This window comes from Cygnus atratus, chromosome Z, assembly GCF_013377495.2.
Source record: "Cygnus atratus isolate AKBS03 ecotype Queensland, Australia chromosome Z, CAtr_DNAZoo_HiC_assembly, whole genome shotgun sequence".
NCBI classification, from domain to species: domain Eukaryota; kingdom Metazoa; phylum Chordata; class Aves; order Anseriformes; family Anatidae; genus Cygnus; species Cygnus atratus.
Genome location: NC_066396.1, coordinates 49,626,719 through 49,652,232, shown reverse-complemented (window position 1 = coordinate 49,652,232; position 25,514 = coordinate 49,626,719). Strand labels below are relative to the sequence as shown.

General features: G+C 37.6%; 1 protein-coding gene and 1 long non-coding RNA gene across 2 annotated transcripts in view; one reads left to right on the top strand and one right to left on the bottom strand.

The window, feature by feature from the left end:
- ADAMTS19 (ADAM metallopeptidase with thrombospondin type 1 motif 19) overlaps positions 1-24,167 on the top strand; it is a 164,945-nt gene extending 140,778 nt beyond the window's left edge. The window contains exons 21-23 of the mRNA XM_035569920.1: positions 228-380; positions 19,743-19,920; positions 24,016-24,167. Of these exons, the coding sequence (XP_035425813.1) occupies positions 228-380; positions 19,743-19,920; positions 24,016-24,167 (483 nt within the window). The remainder of the gene's footprint in view (positions 1-227; positions 381-19,742; positions 19,921-24,015) is intronic.
- LOC118260023 (uncharacterized) overlaps positions 19,428-25,514 on the bottom strand; it is a 52,997-nt gene continuing 46,910 nt past the window's right edge. The window contains exon 3 of the long non-coding RNA XR_004782148.1: positions 19,428-19,873. This is a non-coding gene — a long non-coding RNA (uncharacterized LOC118260023). The remainder of the gene's footprint in view (positions 19,874-25,514) is intronic.

Sequence of the window (25,514 nt, the reverse complement as noted above, 5' to 3'; positions counted from 1 at the left end):
ATATGTTTTCAGCTGAAAATGCAAATATGATCATTCTGCCCCATAAGGAATTTTTGTTCATGTGTTAGTTTTTAGCAAACTGTGTATCTATGCAATTGAGGATTGGAAATCAGGAAATCACTGAAGTCCTGAATTAGATATGGTATCTTGGCAGAGGGCATTAGAAGGAGATAACAGGGGGTAACTATGCCTTTTGTAGAAACCTGCAAAACGTCTTTTTTCAACAGTGCTCTGTAAAGTGTGGTAAGGGAGTACGGCATCGGACTGTGAGGTGCACCAATCCCCGCAAGAAATGTGTTTTGTCCACAAGACCTAAAGAAGCAGAGGACTGTGAGGACTATTCCAAATGCTACATCTGGAGAATGGGAGACTGGTCTAAGGTGAGTCATCCTTGATACTAGTTTCCCATAGCATAATAGATTTTGCAAGCTGAATTCTCTGTAAGTACTGTATCTATCAGATGTGTAGGACTCTCCCAGTTAAGGGAACAATAAGACTGTGGAAAAAAAAACTGAAACATAAAGTCACACTGTGGCCAAAGTATAAATAAAAATCAGGAATGTGAAGAAAGCCTGAGGTGCATCTACTATATTATGTAAATGTGATATAAATTTACTGTTTCCAGTAGGCAGGCAAAAAAATCATGGAACTAAAGAGTATGGGATGCATTCAAGTATCTGTGTTTCAAAGACACGTATCCTATTACTCCATTTTCAGACCTGTTTGAAAATATTGATAGCAATTGATTAAGCAAAGCAGCAGTAATCATGTCTGTAATCTTTATTTTCAGTTTAACGTATTTTCTTGTCTGCTTCTGGCTTGATATCTTACTGAAAGAATGTGTCATGTGCACTTTGTACTGTGTTTGGCTCACAGCAAGAGCTTCCTGAATATGTCTGGATTATAGCATACAGGCTATCAATTGACTGTATGTAGTACATGCTTTTGTGAGATGCTCTATTGTATTTCTTTGTCACTTCCATTTCCATTATAGGCTGGCAGGAACCTAAAGGTTGCTGTTGTCTGTCCTAATTCTGTCATGCATTTCCCATGATAATGTGGAATCTGTTTCAAGGGTTGCTTAACGAAATGTTTCTGGGCAAATAACTTAATTTCCATTACTAAACATTTAGAACAATTTGCTTTGGCCATCCCATCCCCTGCTACCCCTCCATGCCTTTTTCCCAAACAGGGCAACATACTGTTTGCCATTTAGATGTTACCCAACTGTAATAAATTCTAATTCTTATCCTCCACCGTAGGTCCATTCAAACTCATAGTTTGCACATTTCATTAATTTGTATTTGCACATTTTATTCTTCCATGTTTCTTATAAGTTATACCCTTCAGCCTCATAAGGAAGCACCTTCAGCATATTCAATTTCCACATAGACCATTTAATATCTAGGAAGCACCTCTTACTGTCTTTTTTCTGAACACCTGATGTAACTGTCAGTAAGCTATTTCCTTGGCATAAGGGCTTTGATTTCAATGAGATACATAAGCACAGGCCAAAAGGTATCAGAAAATATTGGCTAGGTCTGTGATCAACTGTGTTTTTGGACTAGGAACCTACCTCAACATGTGATACAGCTTAAAATATCCAAAACACGCTGAAATACTGAAATTGACCCTTGAGAGTCAAGGTTTTTTCTTGTCATATCACAGACCATACTTCAGAGAGATGGTAAACTTTTTTCTTTTTTTTTTCTTTGCTTCTGTTTGTAACTTTTGCACACACCTCTTCTACTTTCAGTGCACAAAATTACTGCAGAAGCTTTTTAACTTGCTTGTATGGAGAAGTATTTAATGTATTTTTAGTTGTCTTTCATGTGATGTAACAGCTGGAAACAAGGACTAAAGCCAGCACAGTATGACTAGCCAGTCTTCCAAGAATTAGCTGCAAGTACTCTGTGGGCAACTAGTGTTTCATAGAGTTCTGCTTGGGAGCTCTTATTTTATGACTATGGGGTACAAATTGTTACTATCACGTTACTGTTTATTCCATTTTCTTGTCTTCTTTATGAGTTATTTTTCACATTTAAAGGATAAATGATTAAATGGCAGTGTCAAATGATGGGGTTTGTTTGTTTGCTTGTTTTTATACTAGCGATAATTTAAAATATTTGATATTTTGGAACACCCTCACAGAAACTAGAGGATAACCTCCCTATCTTAGCTACTTCAGAAACACAAGGTGTTATAGCCATTAATTTTTAAAGCAACAGCCAGAAGCAACTAATCTTCAATAGTAGGGTTACTTTTACATGAAGATGTGTTTGGAAGTAAGTCTAGTATTTGCATCTCCATACCACAAAACTGCAGTAAAAACTTGCATCATTTAGCACTTGCACCAGCAGGGAGTAGACTGTGGAGAAATGACCATCTGCTTTCTTGAAGTAGTCATTCAAATCAGCATTGCTGAGGCTATGTGAGGATGCTCAGACAGTTACGCTGTGTTCCCAGTACCCTCTGGAGAAAAGAAGGGCTTTATTCTCTAATTCACAAAATACTTTTCACAAAAATCGATGTCACAGATGAACATACAAAAACATATTTCTTCCTGTTTAAAATTTGCTGACATCTCAAATGTTCTTTCCTACTTCTGTCAAGGCTCTAACACTGTCACCTAAATAGTACTTTAAACTTCAGAATCAGAAGATGAGGAAATATTTCATACAGAATTGACAAAAACTTTTGAACAGTAAACATGCAGCCTGAGAGTGACTTATGCAGCTGAGATTTTCCAAGATTTATACCAAAAAATAGATGCTTTAATTTCTCTACAGAGACATGAGTTCAATTTAAAATATACTTGGATTTCCTTTTTTTTCCCTGTTACTATTCTGTTCCATTACTAGAGTACATAGCAAAATGAAGTCATGGCATACATATTAATATGTCTGCAATGGGGGAAACAAATGGAAAGCTCAGATAAATGTTAATCTTTGCTCACTGTTTGTTTCTAACTCAGAGGTTCAGTGCAGCCTTCTGTGTTCACTGTTTTTACTCTTTAGGATCATTCTTGACATTGACAGAAGGCTGTTTCTTTGAGCAGAGCCAAGTTCCCCCAAGCTAATGCCAAGACTTGGCTTGAAAAATCCAAATGACGCTTCTCACACATTGAAACAAGAGGCTTAATGTGATCCTTATTGGCTTTGCCGCTTGCCTTGAACTCTTAAGGCATAATTTTAAATGAAGCTTAAATTGAACTATTACTGAAAAGATAACATTATTAATAATCATGGTAGTGCTGTAATGGAGTTAATTTGTTTTAGAGGTACGGTCACACAGAGATCAAATAATTCCTTTACTCAACATTTTAACAATACCAAGATCAAAGAATATTTGACCAAAATTGCAGACTCCCGTAAGTCAATAAATACATCAATCCTTCTAAAACTCTTGCTTAATTTAAAAGTATGCTGTATAATCTGGACTGTATGGAGCACCGAACTCCACAATAGCTCTTAAGTCAGCAAGGTGGCTCAATATGCTAAATATTTCTGTTCAGTTAGACTCTTTGCCTGCCCTCATGAGTGTGTGGAGAAAGTACAGAATAAAGGCTCAAACTGAGCGGCTGGATCCACCACCTAGAAACATTAGCAATTACATTTTCGCAGTAAATGGTGTCCTTGGAATATGATGCTGAACAATGTAAATGTTCTCTTCAGATGAGGAAAGCTTACCACATCTAATATAGGCCCAAAAAGGGCACGTTGTAGCTCACTCTTAACAGCAGCAGTGTTCTTTACTAAGCTGCACACTTACCACCCATTTCAAGGCTATACAAGCTTTAGGTCATCCTCAGGGGAATTCATCATCTAAGGAGAAACAAGTAGGCAGGGGAGAAGTGAAATGAAATGCATATGCACTGCATGTTTACACGTCTACCTGGCTTACAAGAGAACTACACATCATTGATGTACTCCAAGAAGTACAAATACTTAGATGACAACAGCATGGGGTACTCAAAGGTCATAAGGTCATGTTTAGGATACTTTATATATTGGAAGCTTTTTTTTTTTTTTCTATTATCTAGAAAATTCAGAACATTGATAGAATAAATGAAGTATATATAAAAAGCAGGATGAATTTGGGGAGGGAAAATACTGTGGAGAGAAGTGTAGGTTTTGAAAACAATAATAAAAGCTTAACTTTTATTTGATATTATACCCAAAACTTTTGGAAGGATTCAGCAAGGGACAATAGGATCAAAACAATGTGCAAGGGAATAGATTTTAAGAGCAGCCATTTGTAAGAAGTGAAGTATAAAGTGTAAGCATAAAGGAGACCAGAGAAGATAACAGACTATAAGTTCTACAATAAGATTGGGCTAAGGAAGCTGGAGAGAAAAGATGCACTCAGGAGCAGCTAAAAAGGAAGCACCAGCAGAGTTCCTAAATAGTATCTATGTGTTAGACTGGACATGAAGAGGATACAAATACAGCTTCTGTGATAATGATCCCAATAGTTAGAATGTAGTTTGTTTTCACACAATCACAGAATGGCCGAGGTTGGAAGGGACCTCTGAAGATCATCTAGTCCAACCCCCCCCCGCCAAGCAGGATCACCTAGAACACATTGCACAGGTTGGCATCCACGCACGTTTTGAGTATCTCCAGAGAATAAGACTCCACAACCTCTATTGGCAACCTGTTTCAGTGCTCTGTCACCCTCACAGTAAAGAAGTGAAAGCTTTGTCTGTAGTCTGAAGAAGAGAAAATGGAGGATCAAAGGTTGGTCTAATATTATTATTATGTTTTTTTTGTTTTTTTTTTTGTGAGTCTAAAGGACACCTGAAGCAACTGCTTCATTTTTATACCAACAAATCTCAGAACTCATGTCCTATTTCAAATTATTTTTTTAAGATCGTATACGCAGTGCCCTGTAGACAGTGAGTGGGGGGGAAAGTAAAGTCTCCAGCTGTTGCAGGGAGACAGAATGAAAACAACAGTTCACAGAGAGATCTCTCAGCTGAGTGGTACAAAAAGCAGCTGTCACTGATGACGATTGCTTCTCTTTTGTCTGGATCAAAAAACATGTAAAAATGGGGAAAATGAAAAAAGCAAATTCAGTTTTGCCAACTATTCAACCACATGGGGTATTCAAACTTTAAACATTTAAACAACCTCTAAATTTCCATAGCAAATAATCTCAAATTATTTGGTATCCTTTAATTAAAAATTCAGATTTAGGATGTTATTAATGCTGCAGTTTTCCTGACAAGGTAATTAGCTTTAGTTTTATTCTTTGGATCCCAGTCCAAGAATGTTAGCTCTTTAGATTCTGTGAGTGGAACAGTGCTGGCCAGAAGTCAAAATGTGACACTATTAATAGGACTATGGACAAATGAAATATGTGACTTTGATGAAACAATTGAAGTCAAAATAATATTGTCATGTTGTTGATAATGTTTATACTGACTTAATTATACAGTAAGATTCCAGCAAAAGAGGTATGCCTGTTTCAGAAAAGAAGTATGAGCAAATCAAATGGAAGATATCAATATAATGAAATGAGAGTGGGGAGGTTTTTGTTCATTTCCAACCAATCCTGTAATATTAACATAATTTTTTTCAGATAGATAGTTTTTTCTTTCATAGATCAGTTCAGTGTACCATAGTATTTTGCCTAGAATAAATATAATGTCAGTTTCTAGAAAAACAAATCAAGATCACCCTTCATAAAAGGTAAAAGCACTGATAAGACTGGCAGGGATTTTAAAAGTAGACATTACCCATTTTGAACATGCATAAAACTGAGCATAAATGGGAAATTCTGGTATTTGTATCACGCTTAGATCTATTGGGACATCTTTACTGATTTTCTGTTATTGCTGCTACGGACCTCCTTAGGATAAGCAAAGTTTTCAGGAATGGCAGACTGGAATCAAAAGGCGATTATGGGCAGAAGTTGTGATGTCTTCAGAATTGCTTTATCTGTAAGCAGTGCTATATTAGAAAAATACAAAGTTATGGTATGTCAGCCATTCTCATGAAGACTAGATCCTTGCTAGGCCCTGTAGAAAACCAAACCAAGAACAAGAACAGAAGGAGCTTACAGCCCATGCTGAAAGGTGCTAGCAATCCTGTCTGACAAGAGACATGGTAGGCAGAGAATTCAAATAGATAATCAGAAAGAAAAGAATGAAAAACATTTTAAATCCACCTGATTTCAGCTAACCTTTTTTCTACTCTGTGTTCTCAAGTAGATGGTACAGCCTTTATACATTTGTTTTAAACATGCCCTTCAAGAAATTGAGTGCCCATAGCAACCTTCTCAGGGTCTACAAGAGGCAAAACAAAGGTGAACAAATGAGAAACAACAACAGCAACAACAAACTAAACAAACAAACAACCAAACAAAAACTGATAGCCAGTAGAGGATGCTTGGAAGATGGCGACGTTTAGTAGAGGCAAATCCAGCCCCATTCTCAAGGTGTCTGTGCAGTCACAGTCTCATTGCATGATGTGCAGCATGCTGCATGGTGCCATGTGAAAGAGTTGTATGGGGAAAGAGGAGGTTCACTTACATTGCCATTGTTGTTGCCTGTTAAATCTGTACCTCCCAGAGGAAGAAGTTAACACTGATGAGTTCAGGAACTGAATTGCTTTGGACTGTGCTGATTTTTAAACAGTTTTCAGGGAGGCATGCTGAAATATGTGTAAGAAACACAAATCAGTAGTGAAAAGGTTGATTAGTAGGATAGCTTCATAAACATTAGCAGTTAGAGGAGGTGTAGGAAATTCTACAAGAAAAGGAAATCTGAAATATATCTGGGTATTTCTTACTCCGTGGTAGTAGAAGTAAAGTGGTAAAAATCCTGCTAAAATAGGTAACTGAGAACTTCACAAATTAATGACATTTTCTTCCATTTATACCCATCAATATTTCAGAAGTAAATATTGTTAGTACTAGTATTAGTATGCAGTAATGGACTTTGTACCTTTGGGCAGCTTTACAAATTTTCTGGGCTGTCCTTCCAACCATATCCTCTGTGGTTCTTAAAACCTAAGACCATTGCTTTAAGTGAAGCAGCTTGGCTGCCATTTGCCTTACCAATTGTTTGTCACTCCTCAGGTCTGACAGGAATGATTACTGACTGGGCTCAGGCTTACTGGTGAGAAAAAGATGTGTCTGCATAATCAAAGAAAACTTATTTCCAGTGAAGTTGAAAAGTTGAAATTTCTGTGTCAGTTTGCATGAATTTTAAGAAATTCAGTTTTATACTGTGTGGTCCAACTCATCTTAAGTTGAATAGGCTCTAGATATCCATGCTGTACACAAATAGATCATCTCTATTTTGCCATTTTCTGTTGTTGACAACTGACTGTCCTTTTATGTTCTGTAATTACCTTCTGTACTGACAGTTTGTCTAGTTATTTATTGAATTACTAGATTTGGGAGTCTGGCATTGCTAAATACGATAGATGTGATAGATATTTTAGTGGTGTACTAAATTCAGAGTATCCACTGATCTTTGTGATTTGACCCATTTCTTACCATGCAAATGACTGTGTTTGAGGAAATTATTCTTCCCACAGTCTCACTGGAAAGTAACAGTGTGGGGGTCTGCCATTCTGAAAAGGGCTGCTATTCTGTGTTAACATTAATGGCTCTTTTCAACGATGCTGAGCAGAGTCAGTAATCTATAGTCCAGAAACTGGATGAACTTCAGATTTCCAAAATGCTAATCTGTAACAATATTTTTAACATTTTAGGAATCTTCTTTAATTGCACACAATAAGGTAAAAATGTGAATATCTAGAATGATATGAATATTTTTCAAACATTCTTTAAAATTAAAAATTAATTACTTCAGCTCCCCCAAATTAAGCTGAAATGTTTGCATTGCATGACAAGTCATACAAGATACTGTCAATTGGGTAAGTTCTAGTAAAGAGACTTTTTTTGGACCAAGTACTTTAAAGGCTTCTTGAAATTGCACAGAGTGACACAAAGGTATGACTTGAGAAAGGAAGTTTGATTGAATTGTTAAACACCATGTCCTTTACTTAAAATCTTCACAGATAAAAAGATCGTACATGTGCATCTGTATTGCAACATTAAGCTTTGCTACTGGATCTTTTTTTTCTTTTTTCCTTTTTTTTCCTCTTTTTTTTTATTTAAGAAAAGGAGTTGGGGATTATCCTCAAGGGAGGATAAGATTGGAATCAGTGTGGAGCCTGTTTAAAAACAAACAAACAAACAAACAAAAAACAAAACAACTTAGCTATAACTATAAGAGCTAAAAGTAGAAGAAGGATGCCTTTGAGTAATGGTTAAGCATTTCTGCTACAGACAGGATAGCAGGTACCCTCTTTCTTGTGCTAAGGCTTTCCCATTGCTGTCTGTTGACATTTGGACATCATGATCTCTTGAAGGTAAGAAGCCCATGCAAAGAAAACAGATTTATACCTGATGGGAGATGTGTCATGAAGATATACAGAGGCAGAAATCACAGAGCACAGCTTTTCATCACCTCCTTTGCCACTGCCTACTGTCTTCCAAGCCATTCTAGTACAGACTAGATCAGACCAAATACCAATTCCCAAACTTTCTGGTTGTGAGCCTTGCAGTGCCAAGCCAGGCATTACTGCTGCAAGGGACTTACATATGCACATGTATGCATATAAACATAGATTTAAATAAAGAATAACATACTTAGGAATTACTGATGAGAAGTAATGTCCTATATCCAGGACTTAAACATGTGGTCTCCCAGAAATGCCAACCAATTATTGTTAAGGTCTCCTCAGAGCTTTGCACAGTAAGGCTTCTGGAAGGCTAACACATAATTCACCAGGGAGATAAATGGTACTTGACCAGTGAAAGTTTTACTTTACACTTATTTATACTATTACAGTGCAGAGCTTCACAACCCAACTAGCAGGATGTGTATCACAGAGATCTCTACTGAATGAAAAGTTAACCGCAAGCATCCCTTCAGTGTCCTTGTGCTGACACTAATTCTCCCTTAGTCAGGCCTGGTCAAAAAAGGTTATTCTCAACAAAATTCTGTAAGATAGGGACTGCAGTGACCATCAGAATTTCAGTTTCCCAAGGAGCTATGCTGAATTTATGTGCAAAAAATACCATCAGATAACATCACAAATAAATAAGGAAAGGAGCTAACAGAACAGAGAAGTAACATGGGCTATGGGGGCCAGGGAGGGATACAAGAAAAACAAGAACACCAACTTCTCTTTTATTTTCTTAGACTTTAATTTAAGTGAAATGACTGTTGCATACATACAATCCGTTCCATGTAAGAATCTCCAATCTCTTTACAATGACTGATGATATACTTGAGGCTATGGTGTAAAGCAGTAGGTATTATCTCAGTACACAACTGAAATCACTGCAGCTTATCTGGCATTACATGGCTACTCCCAAATCTGGAGAACAGCAGCTCCCTGACATTTTGAACCATGAACTGCTTTCATCTTTTCAGTGCAGACTTTTGCTGCATGTTCATTATTCTGTTTTCTGTTTCTTATTTTTACTTGGTGATATGCATTGGGCAAATTATTTAATCAGTCTGTTCATGACGATGCCTAGATCTTTTTCTTTGATAGCTGACAAATCGTTCCACAGCTGTCAATACGTACAGGAAAATCCAGTTACTCAGTCCAGTGCTGAGACTCAGTCCAATAGGCGTTCTTTTGCCTGCTGTATCTCCATCGCTAAGATCATCTCTCTGTCCTTCCAAAAGTTTTCTTCAGCGTCTCTGCCTGTATCATCTGCCAATGTGTAATTCATTTAGGTTGTTGACTTGGGTTCTGTTAGAATTTATGTAATCCTTTTGCTCTTGTGGGATCTAGATGATTTCTGTGTGCTGGAAAACTTTTTTCTTTCATGCATTTTTCATCCTATCTTTCACACAGTTAATGTAAATAATACTACTTCAGGTGTTCATTCCTGAGACAAAATTGATCCTCTATAAAGTTCTATTTTGCCACAAAAATATATATTGTTGTTTCTTGTTTGTTATTTTGTCTTACTCTATGTGATTCTCACTTTTTACTGTTTTCTAATGATTTCTTTTTGGATACTATCTGAAAATATTTTTACATTTTAATATATATTTTATATTTTATACATTTATATAACCAATCTTGAAAAATTATTTTGAAATTACTGTTTTAAATTAAATTAATTTACCAGTTTTAATGAATTAGAGGGAATATTATAGATTTTTAAATACTGGAAGAAAGATTTACTTTTCTGCCTTATCTGTGCTGTTTCAGGCTGTTGTTCAAAGATTTATGTTTAATCTCCAGAGTTCCTTCATCTAATCTTGCCACAAATAACTCCACTAATGTTGACATAAAACAGAGTTCACCCAAAAGTAATGATTGTTCTTTGGTAAATTTATCACAGGATCACAACAACTCAGACTGGTTAACATTTTCTATTTCCTGGCCTGGTAGTTCTCTCAGGACATTCATGCCTTTGGGTGACATCATCATACATAATGAAACCCTTTCAGTTCAGTATGAGTTTCCTATTAATATAGAATTTTCTGGAGATCCATTTTCTTGCATTTATTGTGTCTACATATTTTTAAGATAAAATTAATCAGCAGAAATTTTGTTGATAATTGTAAGTCATATTCTAATTCATTTTCCTTGTTTATCTTTTAAGGATATTTTTTTTTCAAAATTAATGGCCTATATGTGAGATCGTGGTATTTCAGCCAAACAAACAAACAATAAACTCTTAAGGTTCAGTTTCCTCATTAACTGATGTTTATTTGTTTGTTTGCTTTTTCTTTTCTTCTTTTTTTTTTTTTAGTATCATTCACATCCATTTAACTTAGTAACTTGATATCACTTCAGATCTTCGTGACTTAAAATTTAGTAGATAAATTGAATGGAATAAAGTCATTGTTAGGGATGAGCTCTTTCATTTTTACTACTACTGGAAAAAAATCAAAAGCACTACATGTAATAATGCTATTTAAAGTCAAATACTTAATTTTATGTGGTACAAAACAGCTTTTCACATAGGTTTATTTAATTTCTGAAATATATAAAAGTAGAAATTTTGGAAAGAGGGGTTTCATGAATATTTTTTCCTCTCCTATGACATTTAATTTATGTTTTTAATGGTTTCAATTGTCTTTTCATTAGAAATGCTAATGAAATGCCTTTAACTAAAAGTTTGTCCTGATGAGCTTTGATTTTCCCTGGAAGGTTTTCTACAGAACAGCCTCATGATATATTAAATTGTCAAACTTAAACTCAAAGCCTTAAACTCAAAGGCTAACATTTCAATGATTTTTAAGAATTTGTTTTGGACAGGTTCTTAAAAATCTGTCCAAAACAACATAGTCCAATTAATTTAGTAGAAAAAAAATAAATAACTACAAGATCTTCAAATCTAACTGCTTCCATATTGTCATATTCTCGTTTGGTTGTTTGATAGTTAAAATCAATGGAAGGTTTTCTTTTGCGAAACTGCCATTGAGTGATATCTCACGTGAAAGTCTGAGATGTAATAATGTCTTATTTACCACTACACATTAATAGCAGTAATATATACAATATGCTACAGAAATTAGGTTTTACCAGGTGTCGGCAATACAAAATTTAGTCTAATGCACAAAGGGTGAGCCCTCTTAAGCAGTTTTGAATAAGCATCTGTATAACCTATTTTATCACACGGCTCATACAAATAATTGTATAATTTTTCTTTTATCAGTTTCTTTCCTGACATCCTTTAAAAATAACATATGGCCTTAGGCAAATATACGGTACCTACAGAATTATTAAAATATCCGTAAAGATATTGAAAACAATGTACTAGTTCTGTAAAAGTGCTGTTCACTGGAGTTGTTTGTTACATTGACAGAAGAGCAAAGATCCTTAAAAAATGGTTCTCATATGGTTAGCTTTCACTTCTCTCATCTAAGAGTATCACAGATATCACAGATCTATCTTATCAAAAACTAAGTTGAACATTTGTGGTGGTTTTACCCTTATGGGCAGCTAGACTCCACCACACTGGTCTCTGACTCCCCCTCCTCAAAGGAAGAGGGGAAGAAAATATGATGAAAAGGGCTCAAGGGTTGAGGTAAGGACAGGGAGACTGGTCACCAATTACCGTCACAGGCAAAACAGACTCGGTATATTGAGATTAATATATTATGTTGCCTATCACTAGCAGACTAGAGCAGTGAGAAACTGAAAGCAAACCAAAACCACCTTCCCCCCCATCTCCCTTTGCTACATCTTCCCTCTTCTGCCTCCTACCCCCCAGCAGCGCAGGGGAACAGGTAATGGGGGCTGAGGTCAGTCCCTGACACTTTGTCTCCACTGCTCCTTCACAGTCACTCTCTGCCCCTGCTCCACGTGGGGTCCCTCCCACGGGATGCTGTCCTTCCCAAACTGAGCCTGCGGGGGCTGCCCATAGGCAGCAGCTCTTCAAGAACTGCTCCCACACGGCTCCGTACCAGGGGATCCATCCATCCCCCAGGAGCAAACTGCTCCAGCACGGGTCCCCCACGGGTGGGCGGCAGCTCCCCCCATTTCCCCTGCTCCTGCGTGGGCTCCTCTCCACGGGCTGCAGCTCCGGCCCGGGGCCTGCTCCTGCGGGGGCTCTCCATGGGCCGCAGCCTCCTCCAGGCCACGTCCACCTGCTCCACCGGGGGCTCCTCCACGGGGAGGCTGCAGCGTGGAGATCTGCTCCATGTGGGACCCCTGGGCTGCAGGGGGACAGCCTGCTCTGCCAGGGGCCTCTCCACAGGTCGCGGGGGAACTGCTGCTGCGTGCCTGGAGTACCTCCTGCCCTCCTGCTACACTGAGCTGGGGGTCTGCAGGGCTGTTTCTCTCCCATTTTCTCACTCCTCTCTGTCCCTGCTGCTGCACAGCAGTTTTTTTTCCCCTTCCTCCAATCTGCTCTCCAGAAGGCCCACCCAGCATTGCTGGTGGCTCTGGTCAGCGGTGGGTCCCTTTTGGATCGGGCTGGAGCTGGCTCTGCTCTGACATGGGACAGCTGCTGGGCTCTGCTCATAGAGGCCACCCCTGCAGCCCCCCTGCTACCAAACCCTTGCCAAATACACCCAATACAATTTGGTTTCATCTTTGTATGTTTATTGCTTTTAAAAAACATGAAGAATAAATAAAATTTATAGAACTGCAAAAATAAAGACTAATGCTTCACATCACTCAGAAGCATGTAAATAATTTTATGTTTGACCTATATATCTATAAATTAAAAAGGTCTTCAGTTGATTTCTTTTATGTATATCACATTTATGATTACGGAGAAATGTACATGTAGCCCTCCAGTAGTTTTCATCTTTCTCGCAGGATTTGTTGTACCATAATGTTATCCAGTCTAAATTCCCTATTAGATACAGGATTTTGTGAATTAACCCAATGTTGCATACCTTGAGGAGGAGTCTCAGCAGGCTTCCTGAGTAAACTAGTAAGTATAACTGTCCTAACAAAAGAGACTAGATTCATTGGGATGCTCAAGCTTATTCAGTCATGAAGTGAGTGACTGCGTTTAACTAGTTCATCTAAAAAGAAATGGGGGAACTGAATTTAGATGTCACCTGTGGACAAAGAATTTGATATTTCCGAGTTGAGTCCAGTGAGTCTGCTAAGACTGAAGCCTGACAAACTCCACTATTGATTCAGAGTAAGTGATTAATGCTGGTCTAGAGCATTGTCAAGGGAGAAATTTTCATATGCTGTCATAGCAAAAATGATTTATTTTTTGTTGTTTCCTTAATATTCACGTTAAACCAAATTCCTTGTCATATTCCACAATTAAATCTTACTTGTAAACTTTTAGTTGCTTCTTGTCTTGTTACCAAAAGCAGTTTCTCATTTTCCATGAAAAAATATAATTGATTTCTATTGGAAGCTAATGGATGATTAAGAAAATAGAAAAGAAAGGTCCAGGTTCTTGAGACCAGGTGATGAGGACTTCCTACATATAAATCTTGTCTGTAGCCCAGCTTATCAAATGTAGACTTCAGCTGTCTGTCTTCCTTTCAAATCTTATGTCTTTTGAACATTTACATAGTATTAATTGACAGTCAAGAAACAAGAGCTTGAAAGAAAAAGATAGAAAAAAGAAAGAAAAAAATAGAGAAAAAAGAAAAATAAAAAGAAGTAAGGACAACTCAAGCTTGCTAAACTTAGCAGAGACCAACAGCAGATTTTTTTCAGCTAAACTTAGCACAAGTTCTGAATTTTAAATTTGGCATTCATATACTGAGGTGTTGGGTGTGTCAGAAATGAGAGAGGCATAAAGACCTTCCTGGAAATGATGCATAGGAGAACTCAGACTTCATCTTGTGTTTGGATCTATTAGTCCCTATTTTTGTATTAGTCGTCCTATTCACAAATGATCTTATTAAAAAAAAAAAAAAAGTGCTTAAGTAAACTGCAGATAACTTACTTTATCTAGTAACCTTTAAAAATAAGAATATTGTTAAACTCCGTTTATTGAAAACAAATGCACCACCTTACCTGCTACCTGCCTTCAAAAGTGAACTTTATAAAAACAAAAGGTACACAAAAAAATTGCAGACATGAAAGCAAATACTAGTCCTGTTGCTAATATCTGATTGCTTGCTACCCTTGTTTCACACTCATTTTATGAAAAGGTTGAAACTGCTTGAATGCTGGAACTGATGAACCTATACATAAATGATTAGGAATGCTCTGCTAATAATTTCCAGTAGAACTCATCATTGAGTTTCCTTATGAGCACATCTCTCTCCACTTTTAATGCTACTTAGACTTGTAAAACCCTTTTATTGAACAATCCACTTATTCTTGAAAATAAATTGTCCAAGTCAATTCTGTTACTATTGCCACAGAATGGGTTTTTCATTGTGGATCCTATCAACCTCTGCAGCAATTGCCTGTTGACTTGGCAGAAGGATGCATTTTGACCATTACTGTCTGCCAGTGACAATTTTTCCCTTAATTTAGGAATTCCTACTTCGTTCGAAAGCCAGCTGGAAGCAACTAAGGCATTACAGCACCTTCTTCAGCTGTTGGCCATGGGAATATGTATTCTCTCCAGAATATATATCTTTGGCAGGGAACAGAAAGAAGGAATCTTGGGTAACTGGTGTGCATGCCAAGTGTAAGGATTGTTATATTTAACGCCTAGATTTCTGTCCTTGAAATTATGTCTAAAAGAAGTTCAAAAGTAGGACAAAATTCAAATAGGGTGGGTAGATTTTATTTGAGAGAAAAAATAATAATAATATAAAAATCTGTTAACTATATTTATCCAGGATTTTTTTTTTTGTAATCTTTAACAGGAATATTTTACATGTCTTGCTGCTTGAACGGTTTTACAGTACCTTTAGGAATGTGTCCAAAATGCACAGATTAACAGCCACATAAAAAACCTCCGGCTGCATATTAGAACATTTAGTATAAACCTACAAGCACAGTTGTCCTACGGGAATTTTGCTAATCAGTTACATGGCCTTAAAGTGTAGGTCCTCTGAACGGTGAAAATTAAACTGTAATTAATGACCGCAAAAATAAAGTGTAGCATGTGCAAGTGTGACATTTGGGAGATGTGGGGAGAGGAGCTCTAGAAAAACATTCTCCATTCACTAGTCGCAAAAGTTGTGGGTTTAAACTAATCGAAGATCTCATGAATCCGTAGCAAGTTGCTACAGATTTGTTTGGAGTGGCCATTTTCTGCAAATTTTATGTACATAAGTACATATTTTATGTACATACATATTTTATGTACATATGTACATTATATATATATATATTTAAAATTGTGGAAAATATAATCAGTTTTGTCAGATGGACTGCTTTATGATTAAATTCACAGCGTAGTATGTGAAGGTGAAAGTACTGTTGTAAATTGAAAATCGTTACGGTTTTAAACTTGGAAACTGCACAAGTATACAGAAGCTGTGTAGCTTTGACTACATACTAGAAGTGCTACCTAAAATGTGATGTCTGCGCATCCACTGAACAGTATTTCCCTCTGGTTGAACATTTTCAGTGAGAAAAATCCAAAAGTGAGGCAAAATTAAGAGGCATTAGTGTACAGAGCTAGAAAGTAAAGATGTTTATGCAGTATGGTGAGTATTATAATGAGGATCAGAGCTGTTGCTCTGCATTGCATCTAGCTGGTTTGCAGAAATTGAAGTGTCTTCTGGAGAAGATGGAACAATTCTATGCCTTTTCAGAGCCATAAAGAAAAAATGTTGTGGATGCCTTTTATCCTCCAGTATTCATTTGCTGCTCTCAGTTATCTCAGCAGCTGGCTGGTATGTATGTAGTACAAACATATCAGGCTACTTCATGGAGACGCGCAAAAATCTCAGTTTGTCTGTGTCGCTAGCAAATGCCATACCTGAAGTGTGTTTTCCCTACTTTTATGCAAATAAGATGTTATGTCTGATTTTTCATTTTATTTCCAGTTGCTTTTAAAATGACTAAAAATATTTCTTTTTCTCTGTATCTGTCCCATGTGTAAGTGTTTTTAGTAGATATTCAATTTCATATTACTTTGAACATGAGATAATACAGCTATGGTAAAGTGATTTTTTTTCTAATTTTTTTCTGGCTTCCAATGAGTAGAATTGTTAATTCTGAAGTCAGACACCACTGCTTCTTCTGATGTGTGAACAGGGTAGACTAAACTGATGGGACTGGCTTTGAACGTTTTAGATTGCAGCCCTCTCTCTTCACAGTTCTCACTGGACATCTTTCAAAACCTAATGAAAGCTCTCAGTTTTATAAATAAGAATAAATACAAAGTTAGACATTTCTGTGAAGAGAAAAGTAGATAAAAGGGGAGGGAAGGTGAAGGGAAATGTCTTATTTCTTGCTTTGCCACATACTTCCTATATGAACTGAAACATATCATTTTAGTATCCTTCAGCATCATTTTCCTCCTCTAAATGATGGATGATAGTATGTAGGTCATGCAAGACAAAATTAATTGTTTGGAAGATGTATACATTTTTTAATTAAAAAAAAAAAACAAACAGATATTGTAATGCTTCGTAGAGCTCTTTGAAATATCTCAGAAAGGTTAGCAGCAGCGCAGTCAATACAGGGAGGTTAATTTGCCGATTAAGATTTTAATGCCAAAATCTTGCCAATTTCTGTGTAGAAATTAAGGGTTTACACAGTGATTACCTGAGAAAGATCTGTCTACTCATTGAGTATTGTCTCAGATGCATTGCAATCAGTAGAATCTTTCAGGTCGGTGCTCATTTGATATAAATAAGATGTGGCTGCAGAGTGCTCTCCAAAAGGGCACTTTCACAAGGGTGAATTATTATGCATTATCAATTAGCAGATAAACCACTGGAGCCCAGTTTGTCACCAGAAGCATTTTCAAATCCCCTTCTCACTTCCGTCTAGTACTCCACATGGCAAGGTTGCTCTTGCTCATTTTAGGATAACCAAAAATAATGGCCATGTAGATTATTTTTAAGAGATGCATATTCCTGTCCTCCTTCACCATAGCTGATAAAAGATACATACTTCCTAAAATTTCACACACATTCTAGCTCTGGTTAATAAACAGAAAAGTGTTTTACTAAAGGGAAGGAATACAATACTGTGTGCAAAATTACTCTAATTTTTGCAAAAATTGTGATAATTTTTAAAGAGTCGATACACCTTCTTCTTCCCTTCATTCTCAGGTTTGCTTTTCTTATTTTTCTTATTTTTTTTTCTCCCTTGAAATTTGCTATTCCATTGTCTCACTTGCTAGTCTATTGAAATACTCTAAAGAGAAACCTCTCTGAAGTATGGAGAGAGGAATCCATGAAGTGGATGGAATTTTGGCAAGATGAAAAATCAATGTTCTGGCTGCTGTTGATGATTAAATTTGGGGTATCTGTATGTGTAATTATATATGTTTGTCATGTGTATAATGTTGGCAATTATAGGAAGTCACAGTATTTTTAGCCACACTGGAAAAAGGTAGAGAATTCAGGAAAAGGAATTATGTTAAGAGTCTTTTTCTCATGCAGTGTAAAAGCAGTATACTAAGTCCAAAGTTGATGAGAGACTTCTGCATGTGGAAGACTTCAATACTAGCTGGATTTTGTTCTGTAATCAGCATATTGGTTCATTTATTAAGTGATGGTTGGTATTGAATAGACAACAGTGTATTCTTAATTGAATGTCTTTGCAAGCCTTGAACTGTGCAGATTGTATCTGATTAACTTTGCAAATAATTACAGAAACTTTGTTGACTTAGTGGAGCTACTCCTGATGTACATCACTGAGAAGAGAAGCAAAATCAAATCCACTTACTGCATCTATAGAATGCCATTTCATGTGGTTACAAGCTGAAACGTGCTTTGGATGTTATTAATCCCTTCTGAAAACACTCTTTAAATATGTATCCTAGTCTTTTGTACCTCTTTAGGAGTGAAACATGAATCTAACTCCTCTGGAGCCCCCTATTTCCCATTTGGAATGTGTAAATCTTTTCTCCTAGTAACAGTGCTTAAAATGTCACCCAAAAGCACATAGATGACAAAAGGAAACAGTGTAAAACACTTCAGTGCTTCCTACACTCAATTTTTTTTTCTTTCTTTGAAGGCTTGATAAACTCTACATCTCCATCTTGAGAGAGGCTGGTTGGGAAACCTTTGTTGTTATAGGTTGCTGTTCCTCTCCTTGTCTTTGTCCTTCATTTCAATGTTTTTTCCTGTTGCTTCATGAAGTGTCCCAAGGAAATGTTTTGTGAACATTTACAAAATTAAGATTTTTTTAGAAAAAAAAATGTTATCAGGATTATGTGGATGTAGCAGTATAAATTTTCAGCTAGTGCTCATGCCATTCAATGCAAGAAGTTGATGAATACCTGAAGATGTTCTGTATTGTAAATTTCTCCAAAGCTGAATGAAATTTGTCAATGTGTGAGTGAAAACCACTAGCACATAAGAGCAAATTGCAACATATATTTTTTTCAGTGAATTTTTAGTTAAAGCAATGGAACATATGTCACTTCAAGCCCCATTAAATTTTGTTCATAAAAAGTCAGTGAAGGGGAAAAGGTGTAATTTGTTTGTTTGGAAAGGTTTTTTTATGCATTTGTAAAACATTGCCCAAGTTTTCATTCTAATTTGTTATGTTACTGTGATAAAAGTAGGACATTATGACTGTTGCAGTACTTGGCTGTTTTCTCACTTCATTCTGTGTGGCAACAAGATGGGAAGGCTGATTAAAGGCCAAGGAGCCTCTCATAGATTATTGCATGTGTTTTATTTGTTGGACACACATGAAAACATGGAGACAGGAAGCAAAGGCAGGAAGAGGAGGGAAACACTCTAAATTTCTCAGTGGAAACAGCACTTTTGCACTGATAGGAGTAATGGCTTATTTCAAAATGCTTCTCTGTGTCAGCATTGTCGTTTGTTCCGTCACTCTCACTTCCGTTATCAAGGTAAATTAGAAAACAAATACAGGAGAATGGCCCTTGCTCCCTTCGTGCAGGTTGCTGCATTTCAGTTTCGTCACTGGCTCTGCAAATTGGACCTTGACAGCCACGGCATGCTGGAAACAGTCCTTCAGAGGTATTTCCTTTTGGTCTGTTATTTCATATAGGAGTTAACTTTCATCTAGGTTACCGAATAGAAGGCAGAAATCTCAGATTGTTGATAACTGATGTAACAGCCATTGACTTTAGCTGGACTAGCATTTCACCTCATGTTTTGCGGGCAAAAATACCTTTCCAGTGAATGTCTTGTCTTCTGTGTGTTCCAGTGCTCCGTTACCTGTGGCAAAGGAATGCAGTCCCGAGTCATCCAGTGCATGCACAAGATCACAGGAAGGCATGGCAATGAATGTTTTTCCTCAGAAAAGCCGGCAGCCTACAGACCCTGTCATCTCCATCCCTGCAATGAGAAAATTAATGTTAACACAATAACATCACCCAGGTTAGGTAAGCAGCCAAAATGACACATTCTTATTGGAAATTTCTGTTTAGTTCTTTCTCTGTAGAGCAATGATGATGCCAAATTAAAAGCATATGGCTGGGACCTGGGAGATAAAAATTCTATTCAGAGACTTCTCTCTGTGCCTCAGTTTTCCAGCTTGTACATGAGAGACTGTACCTCAGGACAGTAAAGAGTTTTGTTAGCCAAGGAAGGACCATATTATGAGACTGCATATTATGGGCACAAAACATTCTAAGTCAAAATATGTTTATATTAGAGCTAATAATTTATTTCTTTATCCACTCAATTTTGTCAAGTATTTCTAAAGTAAAAAAATCTCCGATTTGCTCTTAAAAGCTCTTCAAACTATGTTCTTATGATATTTTTGAGATTAAAGAGGCCCTAGTTTCTCAATACAAATATTTCTTTCCATTTGTCATTGGTTCAGATGTCTATAATCTATGCCTGATGCAGGATATGTGAAAGAAAATTGCTAACATGCAGAGATTTGCTGTTCCTGGAAGAGCTCATATCTCTATTGGTCTTAAGATTTATTTATTTATTTATTTTTAATGCATAACTACTGAACTGTTAATTCTGTTAACTCTCATTTCCTGCTGGGGTGTTGATGATGGTCTTGCCATTAACTCCGTAAAATGCACATGCTTCCTGATCATGACTAGGGCACTGTTCAAGGGCTTGCTGTAGGACAGTATACCCTTTCCAGATGATTTTCCATAGCCCTTGTTAAGATAAACCCTCCTGTCAAATGGATTACTCCTGCATGGAAAGCAAGTCTAACATTTCAGGCTGTATGTAATCCTTCCTTTGAGTCAGCAAAGAGTATTTCTCTTTGAAGTTGTTAACCCTCAAACATTTCTGTGTAGTGGTTATTGTTTCATTTTGCTGGATGAGATGACAGATGTTGCTTACAGAGCTCTCCTTTACTATTTCACTGTTGTAAAGCTGCCCTTCATACTTTATCTTTCTTTGTTCAACTGATCTCACAGAAGCAAGAGGCTTCTTTGCATCATTGGCATTCTCCATCTGGTGAGGTATAAGAAGCTTTGTGTCACAGAGTAAAATGAACCACGAAGTTTTACAGAGAAAAAAATATCTTTAAATTGATTAAAATTGGGTTTAATGTGAAATTCACTAAACAAAAGAAAAGAAAACAAAAGAGCTATGTTGCCCTTGTAGAATGGATTATATCAGTTATTAGTAATCCACAGGTCAACCTCATGCAACTGTAGACAGAATCCAGTCCAGTGGAAACACTAACATCTCAAAATTCGTAAGACTGTGCTTCACTTAAATATATTTAACATTTTGGCCTCCAGTTCCTTTCCTACAATGTTGTGTCATGGACCCCTGGGTTTGGGGTTTAGCTCTGGTGGAAAGTGATGTGGATTTCACCATCTGTCTGTATTACTTTTAGAATATGCTCTCAGTTTCAATTTCACTTCTATTAAAATGACTGACTTCTTTTAGTTCAGTTATGATGATTTTTGGGTGGTGTGTGTTTCTTCTGCCCTGTATTTACCTGTTTTCCCATACTAATTGCACGTATGCACTATAGTTTGAATAACTCAGTGTGCAAATATCCAATATTGTTCTATTACAAGCAGTATAAGAGGCCTTGGTAAGTGAATCAGGTGTATGAAGTAAAAGATGGCTTCAAAAGAAAAATGACAATAGACATGAAAATATGCATATTTTGTACAACCAAAAGAAAAATTAGGCTTCTGCATCTAAATGTTTATGATTGCTAGAGAGAACCGTATAGTTATAACACCAGTAGAATAATCCAGAGAGTGGCTTTTCAGGCTTGTATGATGTCCTTATCATTTTAGAAGGTTTCTGAGGAAGAAGTTGGCTTTTAAAGATTCAGACAGTAATCAGTAATAGAATACCAATAGAGCAACTTGAATAAATGGGTGAGGATAAGCTGTGAAAGGTGTGGAGGTAAGGATTAATATAGTCTGACTTCAGCGTGGAGAAGGGAAGACACATTGAGTCATTAAAAAGACAGTTATGCAGTCAGACAAATGTATTGGAAGGAAATTAAAAAACAACAACAAAGCGTTTTGAATGTATGGAGAGCTGAGAAAAAGCTCAGAAAGGTAGGAAATGTGCAAAATGAAATAATTGGGCATGGACAAGTATATTTGCCGGTAAATAAAGTCTCATTGATTCCATGCTATCAATTTAATTTTTCTGCATAAAATTTATTTGCATTATTAAATGTAGCATGGAACTTGCTAACTGTCTTCAACCCTCTACACTGAAAAGAGTGCCTCTCTGTGTGGTATCCAAAGCAGTCAAGCTAGCAAGACAATATCATTTTGTCCCTTTTAACAAATAAACCAGAGAAAACTATAGGTCTATTAGATGTTTCACTTGTAAAGAAAGAATAGGTATGACATCATGTAGTTTTGTTCAGTCTCCATTCATTGACAACATAGTAAAAATTCTAGATTTCCTGAGCAAAAGCTGAATGAGGAAACCAGCAACAACGTCCATGCTTTATTCCCTTGTGGTGGTTTTACCCTGCTGGGCAGCTAAGCTCCACCACAACTGCTCTTACTCCCCCTCCTCAAAGGGAAAGGGGGAGAAAGTATGACGAAAAGGGCTCAAGGGTTGAGATAAGTACAAGGAGATCACTCAACAACTATAGTCAGAGGCAAAGCATACTCAGTGTAGGGAGAATAATGAAATTTATTACCTACTACTAACAAGCTAGAGCAGTGAGAACTAACAGCAAATTAAAAACACCTTCCCCCCATCCACTTTCTTCTACCTCCTTCCTCCGAGTGGCACAGAGGAACGGGGAATGGGAGCTGTGGTGAGTTCATGATGCTTTGTATCCACCGCTCCTTCACACTTACTGAACTGATTTTCTTTCCCGAACTGATTCTGCGGGGGCTGCCCGCAGGCGGCAGCTCTTCAAGAACTGCTCCCACACGGCTCCGTACCACGGGGTCCATCCATCCCTCAGGTGCAAACTGCTCCAGCACGGGTCCCCCACGGGTGGGCGGCAGCTCCCCCCATTTCCCCTGCTCCTGCGTGGGCTCCTCTCCACGGGCTGCAGCTCCGGCCTGGGGCCTGCTCCTGCGGGGGCTCTCCATGGGCCGCAGCCTCCTCCAGGCCACGTCCACCTGCTCCACCGGGGGCTCCTCCACGGGGAGGCTGCAGCGTGGAGATCTGCTCCATGTGGGACCCCTGGGCTGCAGGGGGACAGCCTGCTCTGCCAGGGGCCTCTCCACAGGTCACAGGGGAGCTTCTGCTGCGTGCCTGGAGTACCTCCTGCCCTCCTGCTGCACTCACCTGGGGATCTGCAGGGCTGGTTCTCACTCCTCTCTCCCAGCTGCTGTTGCACAGCAGTTGTTTTTTTTATCCCCTCTTTCTTAAATCAGCTCTCCCAGAGGCCCAACCGGAGTCGCTCCCTGACTCGGCTCTGGCCAGTGGCAGGTCTCTGTCTAAAACTGGTCCTTATCTACCATGGGGCAGCTGCTGGGCTCTGCTCACAGAGGCCACCCCTGCAGGCACCTGCTACTAAACCCTTGCCATGTAAACCCAATATGTCCCTGCATTTTCCTGACTGCCATGGATAGAAGCATTTCCACTTGTTCATGTCCCTGAGAACCACATTCTGGTATTATTCAAGCTGAGGCTTCCAATTTTTCCAGTGACAACTTCCATCTGAGTTCAGCTTCAGCTGGAACTACTGCAACTTGTAGCTTCACTGGAGCTGGCTCTGCAGCCCCAGCATAGCCTTGGACCCATCCTCAGCAGAGCTGGGCTCACCTCTGCATGGGGCAGAAATGTGGTCTGCAGGTGCGTGACATGCACCCGTCAGTTTCAGCGCGACTTAATGCAAGTGATACATTAAGCTTGCCCTAAAAAATTCAACTGTTGAAAATATTGAAAGCAAGAGGATTTTTGGTCTTTTTGTTTTTGTTGAAAATGTAAATCTACCCACCTTTCCCCACCATGGATATACTTCTGATATCCTTGTCCATTTTGCTACCTGATTCTTCCCTAATAAATGTAACAGTTACGTGTATTTGATTTTTATTTTTATTGTTGTTTTTTCACAGCTGCTTTAACGTTCAAGTGCCTGGGAGACCAGTGGCCTGTGTACTGCAGGGTGATACGAGAAAAGAACCTATGCCAAGACATGAGGTGGTACCAGCGTTGCTGTGAGACATGCAGGGACTTCTATGCGCAAAAGATGCAACAAAAAAGTTGACCTCTGTCAGGCTGGCTGGCTCTCAGCTCTTTGCGATGTTATTATTTATAAACACACACAGATGTACACACACACACAAGCGCGTACACGTACACACACATGCACGCTTCTTCAGACCAAATATTATCAGATTACATATAATTTAATCAAATTAATTTATTTTTGCCTGCCAGACATTCTTAATTGTTTTGGTTAGACAGCCAACTTGTTTTATCCTCTGAGGTTTGCATAATTAATTTTTATATGAACAATTTTGGATACATTTATTAGAATTTTTTAAAGAATAGTAACTAGTATTTTAAATGTTTATTTTCAGTAGGGTCATCTCTCTGTTGCCAAAAAAAAAAAAAAAAGACACCATGTTATCTTGAATTTATTTTAATTTAGCTGAATAGTTTTGTTGTATATGGAAATAAAGCCTTTTTTAATTTTATTATATTTTTGGCATTCAGAGTCAGAATGATCTTGTGTATTTTGCAACAGATGTTGAAGTGAGTAAGCTAACATTATTGAACAGGTTATTACAGAATGTATTGTGAAATCAGTTCATATGATTTAGAAACATACTGTTGGGGATAATCTACTGTAACTTATAACCTATTATAAACAAGAAAATTAAAATAGCTAAGTAGGGATTTTGATCATTCTCATGGACACATACTTGAACACAAGTATTGAATCAATGAAACACTGTAGAGATTTACACTGAATCACTGTTGCACTGTTTGAGGTAGTGTAGAGAAATGCAGTCCTAGAATTTGTACCATCCTATGAATCCACGTCTGTACTGTTTAACATGTCACTTGATTTTAAACGTTTTGAAAGAAAAAACCCATGCCCCTCTATACCTTTGTGTGTCCTCTTGGAGATCTACAAAAGGAAGAGTCCTTCCTCCTGCCACTTTTATGAATTAGTCTGTTAAACACTTTCAGTTCTTTGTCAATGATTTAGAAAATAGATTTGTAATACTACTTTAGTTTTATCTTTGTTTTATGAAAAAGTCTTTATAAAAATAAAATGTTTTACAGTTTTGTGAAACATTATGAAACAGCTAAAATTTTCCTTATGAGAAAATATTGTACATGATTCACATGATTTTTACATTTTCAATAAAAAGTAATGCTTCTTTTGTTATTTGCATTTTTGCGGTTTGGGGCATCCATGTCTGGTAGCAGAATCTGTTGAGCCCTGCAAAACAGCATGTACAGCTACAGTAATCCCTACAACATACGCCTCCCCACTCCTGGTTTAGGCACTTTTCTGCAGCTGCAGATATACGTTCCACTGCATGATCCTTGCTAAATGAAAAGCTGGTTTTAACAGAGTAATATTGAGTGGAGGAAAAAT